The sequence below is a fragment of the Lepisosteus oculatus genome, chromosome 7 (genome assembly GCF_040954835.1).
Source record: "Lepisosteus oculatus isolate fLepOcu1 chromosome 7, fLepOcu1.hap2, whole genome shotgun sequence".
NCBI lineage: Eukaryota > Metazoa > Chordata > Actinopteri > Semionotiformes > Lepisosteidae > Lepisosteus > Lepisosteus oculatus.
The window spans coordinates 4,892,580-4,909,006 of record NC_090702.1 but is presented as its reverse complement, the minus strand read 5'-3'; the positions used below and the strand labels follow the sequence as shown (position 1 = coordinate 4,909,006).

Here is a 16,427-nt window from a genome sequence, read left to right as displayed (position 1 = left end):
ATTTCACACCTCTCTGCACCCATTCTGACTTCACACCTCTTGATTGGCCTCTCTTTCTGTCCCCTGCTCCCGCCTCTCACTCCTCCTCCCTCCCAACCTTTGTTCTCCCGCTACTTTACCTTTGCCTACTGCCTTGTCTCTCTCACACCTGAAGAAGGCTCCAAGGCTGAAACGTTGTGTTCTCTTTCTTCTTTTTTTCAGCATGGAATAAACCTATTACTTGTTCCTTTGCACTATTTTACAGATACTACACAATTAGTTACAAATATATAATAAAATAACTGTTTGTATTAAGTATAAAATGAATAAAAATTATTTATCAATTTGTATATCTATTGAAAATGAATAGAAATGCACTGATCAGTGAATTTGAGGCTACCACCCCTCTAAACTGAAGAAATTATTGGTTAAATAAAAAGGACAAATACTGCAGAGTATATAAGAAATCAATGGGTGACAACACAGTACTCTAATGTTTATAATGTAATATAATATACATCTAATATATTTATAATGTATTTTTGTCAGGGAACCTATTAGTAGAATAGGAGGATGCTTATGTGTAACCATGAATCCCACAGAACACAGAGTAGCAAAGGGAAAATCCAAAAGACAAGATCCATAGGCTTGGTCGATTAGGGAAGCAAAGGGTCTGGTAACGATAGATATCCAAAAGACAATCCAAAAACAAAATTCAAAAGGCAGGAGCAAAGATTTAGTAACAGGAGGTCAGCGCGCGCGCGCGCGCGCGCGCACACACACACACACACACACACACACTACAAGAGGCTTCCCAATAGTGAGCATGGGTTGGTGTGTAAGGGGAGTTTAAATACCGAAAGGAAAGGGATGTGGTTGGATAATTGGTTCGGGGGTGAGAAGTTGTGCAATCTAGTACATGGGTTCGTGGGAATGTGATGGGTTCAATTAGGAATGAGATTGTGAAACAGTGGTTCTGGGAATGCAACGCCGTTTGCGAGGGAGAGTGTGGGGCGAGACAATTTTTTTCTTTTTCTACACCAGGGGCTTTAATAAAACTGGGTTTGAAGAAAATATTAGGGATGAAGGATAAGTTTAACTCTACCTTACTCTATCTATGATTTGATCCCCTACATTACAGTGAGTCCCTAACTTTTGAGCTGCAGATAAATTAGGGGTAAACCGAAAGTTAAAATGTAAAATTAAAAGAAATTTGAGGCTGCGACATGCTACCAGGGCAGAGTAGGAGAAAAAAAGGATCACTATACAATGACACAGAAGGGTATATTTGTTTTGTTTTTATTGGAGTCCACTTCAATTGAAGTTGTATTTTCTGAAATTATTATGTTTTCTGCAGGATGAAACTCTCACGTCTAGTAATCATCATGGAAAGGATATTCTGGGTGATCACTCCACCTGTATGGGAAAGTAAAAATGTTAGTTGAAGTAATTCAGGTGGGTAGCTGCGTCAGCATGCGTAGGCTGCAAAGGAATAAGTAATAGGTTTATTCCATGCTGAAAAGAGAAGAGAGAGAACACAATGTTTCGGCTGTGAAGCCTTCTTCAGGTGTCTGAGGTGTCACACCTGATAAAAATTGGAATTATGACAGGATTTCGTTTCCCCAGTAAACCTCAAAACCAAAAATGTTTTATAGCAGCATTTTAATAGCTTGTCACAGTTTCAGGAAATGCACAAAATGAAGCCATGTTTTTCTCTAGCGGGGTCAGCAGCAGGAAGGATTTCAAATCATCTAAAAAGCAGCATTTCCAACTTCTAGCCACCTTTCAGAAATCAAGAAGGATGGGCCAGGTCAGTACTGGGATAAGAGAACTCTACAGAAACCAGGTTGCTGCTCTAAGTAGTGCTTAGAGACCTGTAGGTGGTGCTCTTTCTTCTGAACCACATTTACCTGCCCAATGCTTCAGTATGGAGATCTGGTTGTTTAAATTTCCACAACACAGTTTGTTATAACATGGTGTTTTAACCCAGATGGCTTTAATTGCTTTATTTTGTATTTAATTTTATATAGTAGATTGATTAAGGTTTTGTTGGCTTTCATCAAATATTTTATTCATGCAAATATGGGCAAGAAGTAATAATTCTGAAAGATTTGTTCTGTTCTTTTGTATCTTTGTTATATTTCATACATGTCGTGTGGCTTCGGTTATAATAAACTGACAAAAAATATGCTTTATAGAAAAAACAGAGAGTACATTATCACACTGATTTTTGATTGAATGAAAAAAAAATCTAGTGAACGTTCCTGTCTGGTCCAAACTTAACTGTAACTTTTCTTTCAGATGATCTACATTTAAGTAGATTTCCCTTCAGATTCTATTCTATGTAATGTACAGGGGTTATTTTTTTAACATACTTACATTAAAAGCTCCACAAATCTTACATTTTTGTTTAGTCCCTCGATCGCTTTCATTTCTTCTTCAGTAAGAGAGAAATCAAAGATCTGTGACATGAAACAATACACAGTTATCGAGAGAAATAACATCATTTATGGGAGAATACCAAAGACAAGGTGTAGGTGAAATTGTAGAGTAAAAAAATATATTTTAACATTTTTGCAGAGTGTAAAAATATAGCACTAATGTTTCTCTCACTTGAGTTTCTGGTTCCTCTTTTATTTAAATATCCTTCATCCCATTCATTTTCAGTAACAGCTTTATCCTTACAGGGCCTGGGTGGGTTGGAGTCTAAGCCAGCAGCTGCATGTTTAAATATCATATTTGTTCTAAAATTGAGAAAGTATGTAGGTCATTTTGTCTCCAAAACATCATTCATATGAAAAATAATTTGCATTATTTCTTGATCTCTTCTCCCCAAAGTATCGGTGAAGCAGGAGTAGATCGTAAGATTAATGTTCTGTAAGACTTGCCTGTGAGAGGCTTTTGGTAAGACCATCCACTTGCATATTTTAAAATAATTCGAAACCCCTCATCAGGAAGAGAGACGATCATGTTAAATGGGAGATACAAGGACAGGATCAGAATATTTTGTGGTGCTAGCTAGTGTTTTGATTTGATCCACCTTCTAGACCTAGGGTCTCCAACACAAGACCCCTGTCTTGTGCCCTGTAAGTTATGTACAGGTACATGGTTTCTATTGAACTACCCTGTTGAACCAATCACAGTGAAATCATTCTATTATATCGTTTTAGAAATCAATAACTTAATGGTTACCTATACCACAAAGCCTGCTGGTTAAGGGATCTCCTGATCAGAGCTGGAGACTCTTGTTCTAGATACAAAGTGGAAAGAGTTTTTCCTGTGCTAAAGAGATTTTCCCATTAGTAGGCACAGATTCTCTCCACCTTTAGGTCTTTAGGACCATAGAGACTTTACGGTAGTTACCGCAGTTCATACTGACCTGGAAGTTGTCTTTGATACGCTGAGGGCTGAAGCTTTTTGGAATGACCACAACTCCCCGCTGAACGTTAAAGCGCAGGGCCACCTGAGCAGTTGTCTTGTTGTACTTCTTTCCGATAGCAACCAGGACTTCATCTTCTAACAAAGGCGGGCAAGTTAAATTGACCCTTTCGGGGGAAAAAAATGTCATTGTGGCTTTATTTTTGTTGTTGTTGCTTTTCTAGATGGTCATATGTCATGTACTTTGCTTCATGCTGCAAGGATAAGCTGTGGACCAATAATCAAAATGGGCTTAACCTGTTGCGTAGCTCTGTATATTGAACTACAATACCTGCTGACTTCTGTCACTTCCCGCACTCGCCCTCGCAAACCCCATTAGGTTCCCAAACCCACTGTTTCACGCTCTCATTTCTAACTGAATCCATCCCATTCTCACAGGCACCTGATTCCACAGATTCTCACTCCTGAACCAATTATCCTACCACGTCCCTCTCCCTTCGCTATTTAAAGTTCCCTCACGCACCTAACCTTACTCACTATTGGAAAGCCTCCTTTAGAGTTTTCTGGGGCGCGTTATTTTCTTGTTGGATCTCTCGGTTTTTGGACTTAACTTTTCCCCTTTTGATCTCATCTCTTGGATTTTGCCTTTCAGATTGTCTTCTCTGTTTCTCTCGCCACTTTCTGGTTCACGGATCTCTAGCTTCCCCTCTCGACCTTGCTGCTGGATTACGATTTTGGATTGTTTGCCTCTGCATCCTGCAGAATTCACGGCTACGCACAGGATCCCGGTTCCCTGACAACTTCAGGAGTACTCGATTTTAATGAAATTTACTGAAATTTTTATGAAACTGAATTATAGTAAGCTATAGTCCTCAGATGCACTGTATATTTTTACATGGGTAGTAGGCTTCTCCATCAAATCATTAAAATCCTTTAATCCCTCAACCAGTTTTATTCGTATATAGCACCTTTCAATTTAGAGCATTCTCAAGACACTTCAAATAAATTATAATATATTGTAAAAAATATGGTTAACCAATAATAGAATAAAGCCCATACTGTATGTAAATGGGAAAATCAAAAGAAAGAGATTATGAGTTGAAGGCCGCTGAAAAAGAGTTTTGAGGTGAGATTTAAACACATTAACGGAGGCCAAATTTTTAATATAGACAGGAAGAGTGTTCCACAAGACGAGGGCCTACTGCTGAAATGCTTTAGTTCCCTAAAGTACAATGTGGAATCCGTAGCAAAATGCAAAGAGCAACTTTTTTCTTCCCCCAAATACCTCATTGCAGGTACGTACCAAGATGCGTCTCGTGATGTTCCCAATGGGCTGTAGCCTACAATCACGATGTCATTCTGTCGACAATATTCTAGCAGCTTCGGTTGAGTGAAGTAAGGGTGACATTCAACCTGCACAGATAAAAAGTTGGCTTGTTAATTCATAATAATGTGAAACAAAGCTGGGATTGGGCTGCTTTGAATGCAACAGCAAAAATGTGTGAAGCAGGCAAGTGTGCAATTTGTGTCCCATTTTCACTCCTTATATGAACACTATATTGTACATCATTTGTGCAATATCCATCCATATTTTAACTGCTTCTTCCGATACAGGGTTGCCAGAGCCTATTCCAAAAGGCAATGAGCACAAGGCAGGGTACACCCTGGACAGGACGCCAGTCCATCGCAGTACACACACAGACAGACACACACACCATCACACCAGAGCCAATTTTCCCAGAACCCAATTAAACTTCTAGCATATTTTAACTGTGGAGGAAAAGGGAGCACCCAGGGGAAGCCCGTGCGAACTCAGGGGAGAACGTACAAACTCCACGCAGACAGCACCCCAGGAATTGAACCCACTGCACCAGCTTTTGTGCATATGTCTTCAAAGTGCCCTTGTAAAAGATGAAACTTTTTTTATATAAATGTTAATTCCACACAGACCTTCAAAGGCATTAGAAACAAAAATAAAGGATGTAAATATTAAGTGACATAATACATTGGAAGAGCTAGAGCAAGTATTGAGTAGGCTACGCAAACTACTTCCTACAGCAGCTAAGCTTAAAGCCTGGTATACATATTTTTTATAAATTTTGTCCACAAGTCTATGAAGACTGAATTTGGGCTTTAGTGGAGGAAGAGAAACTTCCCCAGGAGGAATGACTCTAGACTGCGGAATAAAGGCAGACACTGGCCCGAGCTACTAAAAATTCAAACTCGTCCACATTATCTCTGTGACAATGGAAAAAAAGAAGTGCTGTTTTGAGTTTCACGTCACATAAAATGTGTAAACATCAGAGTCGTTGTTCGTAGCTGGATCATTCTGTATGAGAAATTATCTCATCATCCCTGAGAAACAGTGTGAAGCTGACTATTTTTTAAAAAATAAATGCCTTTTAATAAAGCAACGAACCTGATAACATCAGAATGACACAGGTATGTGTATGAAACACAGGTGCAGACAGACCTGTCAAGACAACTCAATTCCACAGCCTGTAAATATTGTTGTGTAACAATAAAACCTTTTATGAGTTCATTTAATAATCTATCCTACAATGTATGTGCACTCCCAGTTTCAGTTTTCGTTGGTTACAGAAAAGATGATTTGCCCTCAGTAGTTTTGGCAAACTGCTGGAATTCAGAAGGAGGTCTGAACTCTCATATTACCTTTCATTTATTGCCAGAATTATCTAAGCCCTCTGGATCATTTTTGTCTTCTGTTACCTTTACAGATAGAGCGAGATTTATACCCGTTTGTAATGGCCTGTGAGGGATCTCTACCTGGTTTGAAACAGGCTTGTGTTTCAGGCCTGGCTTGTTCAAGATCATCTCCAGCTGCCTGCGGTTGAAGTTGGAGACTCCAATAGACTTTGTAAATCCTGCATCTTTGCAAGCTTCCAAAGCCTGTTTTGGGAAATATTAAACACACAAAAACCATATAGAGCAGCAGATGTAAGTCTTGGAACCCTGTAATTCTTAAAATATTTCAACTATCACTTTCCAGGATGGCCAATAACACAACGACAAGCATCACACAGTATAGTCTAACAAAATATGTACTTAGAAGTGAAAACCCTTGTGTCCGTTTTAGGATTTTCACACTTAAGTGTGCAGTTATAATTTCTGATGCACAATTCACGTCTCAGCATGTTTGAAACAATAGTTACAGTGAAGTATTTCCATGCTGCGCTTTAAGACAATCGTATTGTCTTAAAGAAACAAAATACTGTTTTCTATTTAATGCATTTGTAATTTAATACCATGAACAGTATTCTGGACTCAAATCATCAGTGTTTCTGAGAAAATACTGTGAAATTCCAATCCAAATTAATTAACAGGTATTCGGTGTGCATCATGTACAATGGATTTACTCTTCTGAGGCTCTTTTGATATTGAATCTGAAGTTCTGCATTTTAAGTGCTGCCAAAAAAGTTCAAGACATGTTGACTGACTGAAAAATGTGCTTATTGAACAATCTTGCTGATAAGACAGTATTGGTTTGTCATTAGAGGTGTAGCGGTGTGGCTTATTAATAAGGCAGAATTAAGTGTTGTGGTGCTTTCCCAAATGAGGCCCCGTCTCTCTGTTCATCTCTGTGGTGCAGCCACAGAGAAACTATTCATGCAGGCTGATTTAAAGATGTTTTCTTTTGATAAGGGACAGCTCCCAAAGGGGGATGCACTTAGCTAAGCCTGGCTATCATGATCAATGGTCATCCATTGGCGCCTATCTGTCTAGGGAGTGCCAGATGGACATCTGGACTGCATTCCTAAGTGTCAGGAGTAAGTGACTCATATCTCACCTTGATCAACCAATCAGGGACTGGTAGGGCCGAGTAACCCACGTGGGACTCTGATGCCCATGGAACTTTCAGCCAATCAACGAGCTGAAGTTCCTCCAGGTAAAAACAGGCAACACAGAGGGCCTGGGGGAATTCTGTGGACTTTTCTAAAGGGAATTCAAAGGAGAATTCCAGGGCAGGATGGCCCAGGAGCAGAAGGCTCCCAAGGGCAGGACATTCTCGCAGCGCGCCTCCTGACCATCCTGAGACTCAGCCCGGACAACCACGGAACGGCCAGTGTGTCCGAGTGCCAGAACTTTCCTTTGTTCTAAGAGTCTAGAGCGGAGGTTGCCAGAGAGTAACCAGAGGATCCACCCGAGGTTAGCACCAGCAGCAGGCCTCGTGAACAGGTCAGAACTGTGGACAGCTGAATCACTATTCAGAACTAGCGCTTCATCAGGAACGAACCGGTCTTCTTCCTGACCTGCTGGGAGCCACAGTCATCTTTTCTCCTGTGCACAAACTGTGCTAGTTAAAGCCAACACTAACTAGCCAGTCAGTGAGCATCAGCAGCGAACCGTCGCAAGCCGCACAGCACAGCCTGGCACGGAGCCAGAGAGCCCGCAGGAGATCTGAATCCCCAGAGATTGGATGAGTATTCAACTTCAATGCATTACAGCTCGAGAATTCAATTGTTATCCAAACCAGTTGATATCAATTTAATTCCTAAGAGTTATGTACTTGTTTTGAGTATCTAATATAGAAGTTATAACCAAGTGCATTTACGAAACGGTCTAAATGAATGATATACTGAACGTATGTCCTCTTGATATATGTAACTCTTTGTAACTGACTGAATATATACCTTTTGTATTCTGATAACCCTCTCGATAAGATCTGTTAGGTTTATATGCATATTCTATGCATTAATAAATGTATCCTCGTGTATTAGTACCTGTGTGTGTGCGTTGTTTGAGTTATATCGCATGGTTGGATTCTAAAGCCATCAAAAGAATCAATTTTGTGATTTACTGCTACAATTAATAATTGTCCCAGTAAATGCCCAAACCCTACAGAACTGGTGCCTTCAGAGAGCACACTACAGAGGTAATATTTCAGAACAGCTAGTATCATTTTAAATGTGCTTTGAGTTTGCCAGGGGGCCAACAACATGCACTAAAGTCAACAAATTTCTGTGTTTCAGGTTAATGTTGAAGTTCCACTTTTAAAACTAAAGCTAACATGTTGAGTTTAACACAACAGGACATATCAGTGAATGTTTAACATTGATTGTTTATGTTTCTTTAATATTATCTATGATTTCTGCAATAAATGAATACTCCTGTGTGATATCCCCTTAACAAACAATGAGAATTTTCACATTTTTATTGTAAGATTTCTGTATGTTTTCTCTTTGTTAGGAGTTTTGACACTGTCTTTTTCTTCAGTAAAAAAAATAATCATATTGCTATTTCCCTTTAAAGAGGAATTTTGCTCAAGTAAATTAAATTATATTGTGTATAAATCCTTATATATTTTTATATTTATTTTATATTTTTAATTGTATTAATTTGTATTGCCTAACTTCCACATAACTTCTTGTGGACTTCAATTATCTGGGAATGCAATCCTTTGACTTTGTAGATCTGAATGACAGACTTAGGGGTGTTGTAGAAATTTTCCTGGTACATGCTGTAAGTATAAATGTCTTACCTCCCACGTAGCACAGAGGTCAGTGTTGTGGTAAATGTGCTTTCCATTCTCATCTCTGGGGTAAAACGTGTCCCCTGGCTGAAAGGCAGAGGCAGCAGTCAGTTTAAGACAATGGCAAAACACTTTTCTGTTTCCATTGGTTTAAATCCCCACAGTGAACATAAAAAAAGACCCCCCCCCCCCACACACACACACACAAAAGTGTCATATTTTGTTGAAATACAAACGTGTGCACATTTTTAAAACCTCGAGTGATGCAACTGAGCAACGTTATAGAGGAAAGAGGTTACACTAAATGTCAGCAAAAAAAAAAGTGTTCTTTCAGCAGGACAATGACCCAAAGCACAAGGCCAAAACTTCACCCAGAGTGACCCCGTCTAATAGGAATTCTTTTGCAAGACTTGGAAATTGCTGTGAATCAGTGATACTCATCCAATCCTGATGAGCAAAGCTAGTATCCAAAAAGACTGTAGCTGTAATTACTGACAAACTGTTTTCCAGTAAACGGTATCGAAGCCCTCAGTCAAAGATTAACAGATTACGGAACAGCTTCTACAGTACCTCCAGGCAATAAGACTGCTAAATAGCCAACCTGCAGCTCCTTTAGCAAATCACCTGTAATGGCTACATGGACACACAGTTTTCACTGTATTCAGCATAACTGCACTACTTGGATATAATGTATTGCATACACCCTGGACACATCGCAGCTCTATTTATATTGAGCTCTCTCTGAGTTTATTTTATTCAATTTCTATTGCACTATTATGTATTATTGTGTAACCTTATTTTGTAACTTTAATTTTATGATTCCCCCCCCCCGGTGAGCTTGCAGAAAAAACATTTAATTGCCAGCAACTACTCCTGCACGTTGTATTGTTTTCATTTGATAAATAAACTTTGAGTGATTGATTGGCAAATGTGCTCCCACTAAGTATCGACTCAGAGGGCTGAATACTTCTGAAATCAACAAACTATATTTGTTTTTGCTGACATTTAACTTCTATCATCCATGAACATGTCCAGTTTTAGCCTCAGTCGTGATAAAAAATGTATACATAATTTTTAATTCGACACGAAAGGACACAGGGTGAATTCTTTTGCAAGGTGCTGAAATACCAAACGACTGTTATTGTATATCAGGATGAGATTAAAATTTTCTAGTGAAGGTCATTTTCAAGTTTATGGCCATCCTATGATTAAACGAGTTCATATTATTCTGTTTTTATACCATTTAAATGCCAGCAGCCATATCACTCTGCAACTCACAGCTGGCAGCCCACTGAAGCTGAGCAGGTGTGAGCCTGGTCAGTACCTGGATGGGAGATCTCTTGGGAAAGACTAAGGTTGCTGCTGGAAGAGGTGTTAGTGGGGCCAGTAGGGGGTGCTCACCCTGTGGTCCATGTGGGTCCTAATGCCCCAGTATAGTGACGGGGACACTATACTGTAAAAAGGCGCCGTCGTTCGGATGAGATATAAAGCCGAGGTCCTGACTCTCTGTGGTGTTTCTCGAAAAGAGTAGGGGTGTTAGCCCGGCATCCCCATCTATGATGTGGCTTCAACACTCTGCGCTCCTCCTCACTTATAGCTGATGTGTGGTGAGTTGCACTATGGGAGCTGTCACATCATCCAGGTTGGGGCTACACACGGGTGGTGGTGGATACATTACCTGTGAAGTGTAATTACATTACCACTATACATTACCTGTATAGTGTCCAGAAAAGCGCTGTATAAGTGTAAGCAACACTTTTGTGTTGTTTAATACGATTGTTAAATAATCAGATAAAATGAAACAAAAACTGTTTTTGTATCAGTTTCAGTTAAATAACTACAATAACCCAGAGTGCACAATAAGGTACAGTACATGAAAATTAGACGTTATGTATTAAAATGTGGGTTCTTATGAATGGAAATGCAGGGCAGTGTGTAACTAAATGGTTTATTTTAAAACCAATTTTAATGTTTTGCCTTTAACTCACATCATTGCACTGAACAATTATTTGTCTATTTTGCAGCACTGAAACCTTTTGTGCTCAACGGTGTGGTGTACATTTATTAAGAAAGCGCTCATCATTTAACATTTAACAAGAAATGTTCTAAGCAACTAGGTTAATTTGAGATTTTTGACGTTACACGTAGGAATCTGTAGGTAGGCTAGTAAGTAGGTAAAAGGTAGTTAAGTAGGCGAAAGGTAAACTTTCATCGACTGACATTGAAAGTACAGTAAAAACAGTTTTGAATGAGAATACTGTATGTAGACTGTCCAAAATTGTAAAACTAAGCTGTCCTCATGAGTCTAAGCATTACAGTGAAAGAAAAATGTTCTTATACATTCATTTATGCTGTTGTTATTATAATTATTAATTAATAATAATAATAACTGCTTACACTTATAGAGTGCTTTTCTGGACACTCCACTCAAAGCACTTTACAGGTAATGGGGACTCCCCTCCACCACCACCAGTGTGCAGCCCCCACCTGGATGATACAACAGCAGCTATAGTGCGCCAGAACACTCACCACACATCAGCTATTAGTGGGGAGGAAAACAGAGTAATGAAGCCAATTCATAGATGGGGATTATTAGGAGGCCATGATTGGTAAAGGCCAGGGGGAAATGTGAAATTTGGTTACACCCCTACTCTTTTCGAGAAACACCCTGGGCTTTTTAATGACCACAGAGAGTCAGGACCTCAGTTTTACATATCATCCAAAGGACGGCACCTTTTTACAGTATAGTGTCCCTGTCACTATACTGGGGCATTAGGACCCACATGGACCGCAGGGTGAGCGCCCCCTACTGGCCCCACTAACACCTCTTCCAGCAGCAACCTTAGTTTTTCCCAGGAGGTCTCACATCCAGGTACTGACCAGGCTCACACCTGCTGAGCTTCAGCGGGGCTGCCAGCTGTGAGTTGCAGGGTGATATGGCTGCTGGCATGTTGGCAATGTTGAGCAAATAATGTTCTGAAAAGGAAGTCGATGTACCTTAAAGGCAATAGGAAGTTCAATTATGTAGAGATCAACGTAGTCAAGCTGCAGAGTCTTCAGAGTCCTCTCTAAGGCAGGCCTGACCAGCTCAGGGGGGTGGAAGGTATTCCAAAGCTTGAAATGTAATAAAATAAAAGGCTAGAAAACTTTGTGATGATGAAGATTTTCTTCTTTAAATGTTCTGTTAAAACTGAAAGTGAGGTCTGCTGGCTGACCTGGGTGCTGTTGTTTTGTCGATCGCTTACTCTTTTTCAGCATTCTGGAGATGAATGGCCTGTGCCCACTCACCAGTAAGAGTTCTTGAAAAATCATGAGTTACATCTCATTGACTGTTCCTGTAGCTCTTCCTGAAATGAAGGGGTCTTTCTCGCTGAAATTAGCTCCACATAAAGCCAACAAGGATAACAAAGACTCTGGATGTTTGTGTAATCATAGCAATATCCTAACTTCAAGTCTCAGATCAGAGGACTTTTCTGGGCATTCCCTTTGTCCCGATAAAAGAGGATTACATGAGGGTTAAAAAGAGGTTAAACATAAGGGTTAAAAAAGAAGCATTACCTTGCCACAGTAAAAGATGTCTTCCCTTTTGACAACACCTTCAGCAATTTTGTCTCGGATAGCCTTTCCAACTTCGTGTTCATTGAAATATACCAGGGCCCCGTCCAAATGTCGGTATCCAACATCAATTGCCAGCTTAACCGATTCATAACAGGTGCCTTTTGGAGTCTACCATAAAAAACAACAACAATAATAATATTTTCTTACACTTATAGAGCACTTTTCTGGACACTCCACTCAAAGCGCTTTACAGGTATTGGGGACTCCGACTACCACCACCAATGTGCAGCCCCCGCCTGGGTGATGCAACGGCAGCCATAGTGCGCCAGAACACTCACCACACATCAGCTATCAGTGGGGAGGAGAGCAGAGTAATGAAGCCAGTTCATAGATGGGGATTATTAGGAGGCCATAATTGGTGAGGGCCAGTGGGAAATTTGGCCAGGACACCGGGGTTACACCCCTACTCTTTTCAAGAAACACCCTGGGATTTTTAATGACCACAGAGAGTCAGGACCTCGGTTTTACGTCTCATCCAAAGGACGGCGCCTTTTTATAGTATAGTGTCCCCATTACTATACTGGGACATTAGGACCCACACAGACCGCAGGGTGAGCGCCCCCCTACTGGCCCCACTAAAACCTCTTCCAGCAGCAACCTTAGTTTTTCCCAGGAGTCTCCCATCCAGGTACTGACCAGGCTCACACCTGCTGAGCTTCAGTGGGGCTGCCAGCTGTGAGTTGCAGGCTGGTTTTCGGTGAATCTAGATGAGCACTGCAGTAGATTGTCAATGACAAGTTTTAATTTGAGCCATCAGCATCTGGAAAGCTCTCCCAGTGTCACTGACCACTACGGAAATAAAGCAGTTTGGAGTGTTCGGAGAATCCATGTGAAAACATATCTGCTGTTGGGATACATCTTGTTCCGTTCAGCACCTACTGCTCTGTGGTGCTTCAGTTGTGTGCACACTCCACACTTGCTCTGCAGTTGTTTGATATTAATCCAAGAACCCAGTTCTAAACAGAAATGAATGTGTTTGTCTAATCCTCAACGAAGCAATTGTAGTTACAAAGGACCACCTAAGCAAAGCCATAGGAGTAAGCTGGAAAAGAGAGAGGGTGCAACTGAGTCAGAGGCAAATCTGACTGCATTGTGTTTATTTGTTTGAGTTAGCAAAACTCAGACAAATCAGATGAGCTATCAAGTGGCATAACTGATCATAGGGTACAGTGAGCTTTGTGCTGCAGGTGAACTTAAGGAATGCAAAATAGTTGATATACCGAAATATGCCAGTAAATGATTTTGTGAATGCCAGGAAAGCAAGGAATATAGCAACCCCAGAGATCCAAGGTTATAGCAAATAACTCTGAAGACCGGTAGTATGAAAAGGGACTGTTGTTCTTACTGTTATTCATTTTCGTGAGATTAGAGTACTGACAGTGCTGACAACTGTTACATTATTATGTTATGAAGTGCTGAAGGAAATTTGTCCATGAAGAGCTACTTAATTACTTGAAGATAGTATCAGCCGTGTCAGCAATTCAAACGTTTTTTAATCAGTGAAGATAGATTATTTTTGTATTTCTTGAAATACAGTCTCATGGATTACTTGATCACTCTGCTGTGAGAGATACAACGGAACTTGATATTTTGGATTTCCAATTCAAATAATGTTATGAATTTGGGTTTAAAAGTGGCTTTTTAAAACTGCACAATGAATTCATTACTGCACGGTTTTACCTGCAAAATATTGCAGCAAAGGCTCCTTTCACTGCTAGGTGGGTTTTTAACACATAGTTCTAAAAATATATATCTCAGTTTAAAATTGTTTTAATAGATCCATTTTCAAAATCCACTTCCTGCAGTTCAGAGTCACAAAGGACCCAGAGGCTATCTCAGCAAGCAACAGGATACAATGTAAGGTATACCCTAAGTACTCTTAGACAAGGTGTGAACAAGTGAGCATATTATGCAAGATTATTTCAACTGTCTTTTTCAGCAGAAAGATGCAGAAAAAATGTTCTTACTGTCCGTGGGTCACCGTAGGTCCCCAGTCCTATAAGTGGCATTTTATTTCCATCACTGAGTGGGATGAAGTGTCTCTCAGCAGTCAGACTCATGGTGCTCCAACCAAACCTAGTGAGCTGTGCAGTGTTTAAAACAGACACACCTTGATTTTAACGAATAAACTTGCAATAGCGAATGATTTGCTCAGATTCCAAGAATATCAGTATGCAGGTAATCAAGAAAAGTCTTTTACTTCTCTTCATGTGCAATAATCCGGTTAAAAAGTAACAGATGCAGAGACCTTTGCTCCATTTGTTTTTAATCACATGTTCGCTCTTGAGCTCCCAGAAATCCAAATATTTTAGTAATGATAGATTTTTCTGGTTGAGTGACAATCTGAGGTTTGAGGTTGGAATTAGATCATGTCACACATGCTGGGTGATTCTGATCTGCAGCCAAAATTATATTTGCAGATATTTTATCTGAAACATGGTTGATGGTAGATGTTATGGGGTAGATTCTCCACTGCCCATAGGTATAAAGCAAAGCCAAAAGTATTTGCCCTCTCACGTAAACTATTCAAGTTAAAGAAAACGTGGATAAGGGTATTCTTAATTTCTCCATACATTTAAACTTGGCAACATTAATTTGCAAGTGCCTCGTAGCCACCTGCCTGTCATTATGTTCATCAATTAATAAAGTCTTATCTATCTATATATGTAAAGTAATTACTGAAACAAGGAGCCAAACCACCTGTTTTTTTACATCTTAAACTGCTGCTACAAAACGCATGTTTAAAACCTGCAGGGTGCTGGCTCAAGAATGGCCCATCCCTGCACTTACAGAACACTGCAGCAATATAAACGTTTCTGCTGGTACATGTGAACCACACCTACATTGGATCAATGTCCAGTATTTCTCAGAAGTATAGACATAATTGCATTTTGTACCTTAAACACTTAATTAGACACATTATGATATTAAGCCGCAACTATGTGTTCTTAGAAGATTCGATTATGAATACTGAAAAATATATTTGCACCTATTTCATCAACGGGTATTATTATAATGTTAGGACCATTTAAAAGTTTTGTGTGCTCCAGGAAGACAGAGTATAAAATGTCATTCCTAAACCAGATCCGGGCATCCCTCTCACCAAGCCTGCAAGGTTATAAATGTTGATTTTCCTGTTCATTTTATGGCTGTGCTTTCCATTTGGTTAAGCTGAAGAAACAGAGACTCACGAGAGGAAAAAAAATACTTTGGCCCCGACGAACAAAAAAAACAGAATATTTTTCCCTTCGTAGTAAAATGATCAAAAGACAAACCTTTAGACACCAAATAAAGTCTTTGAATCGATGTTCTACCTGAGACACAGGTTCTCAGTTGTAGCTGTAGACTTCTTTTCACGCCCAGTGTCTAGTCTTTCCAGGACTGAAATATTGTGCAGACCTGTTTTGTATTTTTGGTGTGTGTGGTCCTGTATGTCATCTGAGAAAGGGGAGGTCTAAAAGAATAAGTTTCAGATTACTCTACTGTTTCAAATGATGATTCATTACTTGCATAATCCTTTGTGTTTCAACAGAGAAACATCTCCATCTATATCTAAAGTAGCAAGCACTATTGGAACTATAAACAAAAGCTACAGACCCTAAATTTCAAGAGAAACACCACTGACTATAAGGATGGTATGTTTCACCCAATAGTATGAAAAACTACACAGTGAAAATATGTTTTGTCTTGGTGTTAAAAGATTGGGATTAAAAAGTGGTATTCATTTGGTAAAATGTATCAGCAGTGTGTTCCTTCTGCAAACAGGACGTGTATGAGCTGTCATAGAAAGAGCTTATGAAAAGTCAATTGTTTTGTGTTGCAGACAGAAATTAATCTGAGATGATAATTTCCAGAACACAACATTATACTATTTATTGTACCTGAATCGAATATGAAGCAATTTATACTTGCTTAACAACAACTTCCCATCCAGCCTAGAATTCAAGTGAAAAACATGGTA

At 39.7% G+C, this 16,427-nt stretch overlaps 1 protein-coding gene across 5 annotated transcripts; it reads right to left on the bottom strand.

Annotated features, from left to right (window-relative positions):
• Positions 1-1,262: 1,262 nt before the first annotated feature.
• Positions 1,263-15,847, bottom strand: LOC102690612 (aldo-keto reductase family 1 member D1). 5 transcript variants are annotated; one of them, XM_069192046.1, is made up of 10 exons: positions 15,742-15,847; positions 14,434-14,550; positions 12,407-12,574; positions 11,846-11,962; positions 8,858-8,935; positions 6,145-6,267; positions 4,661-4,770; positions 3,359-3,524; positions 2,382-2,441; positions 1,263-1,395 (listed from the first exon to the last, which is right to left on the bottom strand). In XM_069192046.1, exons 2-10 carry the CDS (start codon positions 14,524-14,526, stop codon positions 1,387-1,389), a joined length of 924 nt encoding a protein of 307 aa, XP_069048147.1. In that variant the 5' UTR covers positions 14,527-14,550; positions 15,742-15,847; the 3' UTR covers positions 1,263-1,386. The 5 variants fall into 5 exon arrangements, with proteins under 5 accessions (XP_069048147.1, XP_069048145.1, XP_069048149.1 ...); XM_069192044.1 differs by having other exon boundaries at positions 2,359-2,441; positions 15,742-15,846; XM_069192047.1 differs by lacking the exon at positions 1,263-1,395 and adding an exon at positions 3,172-3,229 and having other exon boundaries at positions 2,357-2,441.
• Between the last annotated feature and the right edge of the window lie 580 nt (positions 15,848-16,427).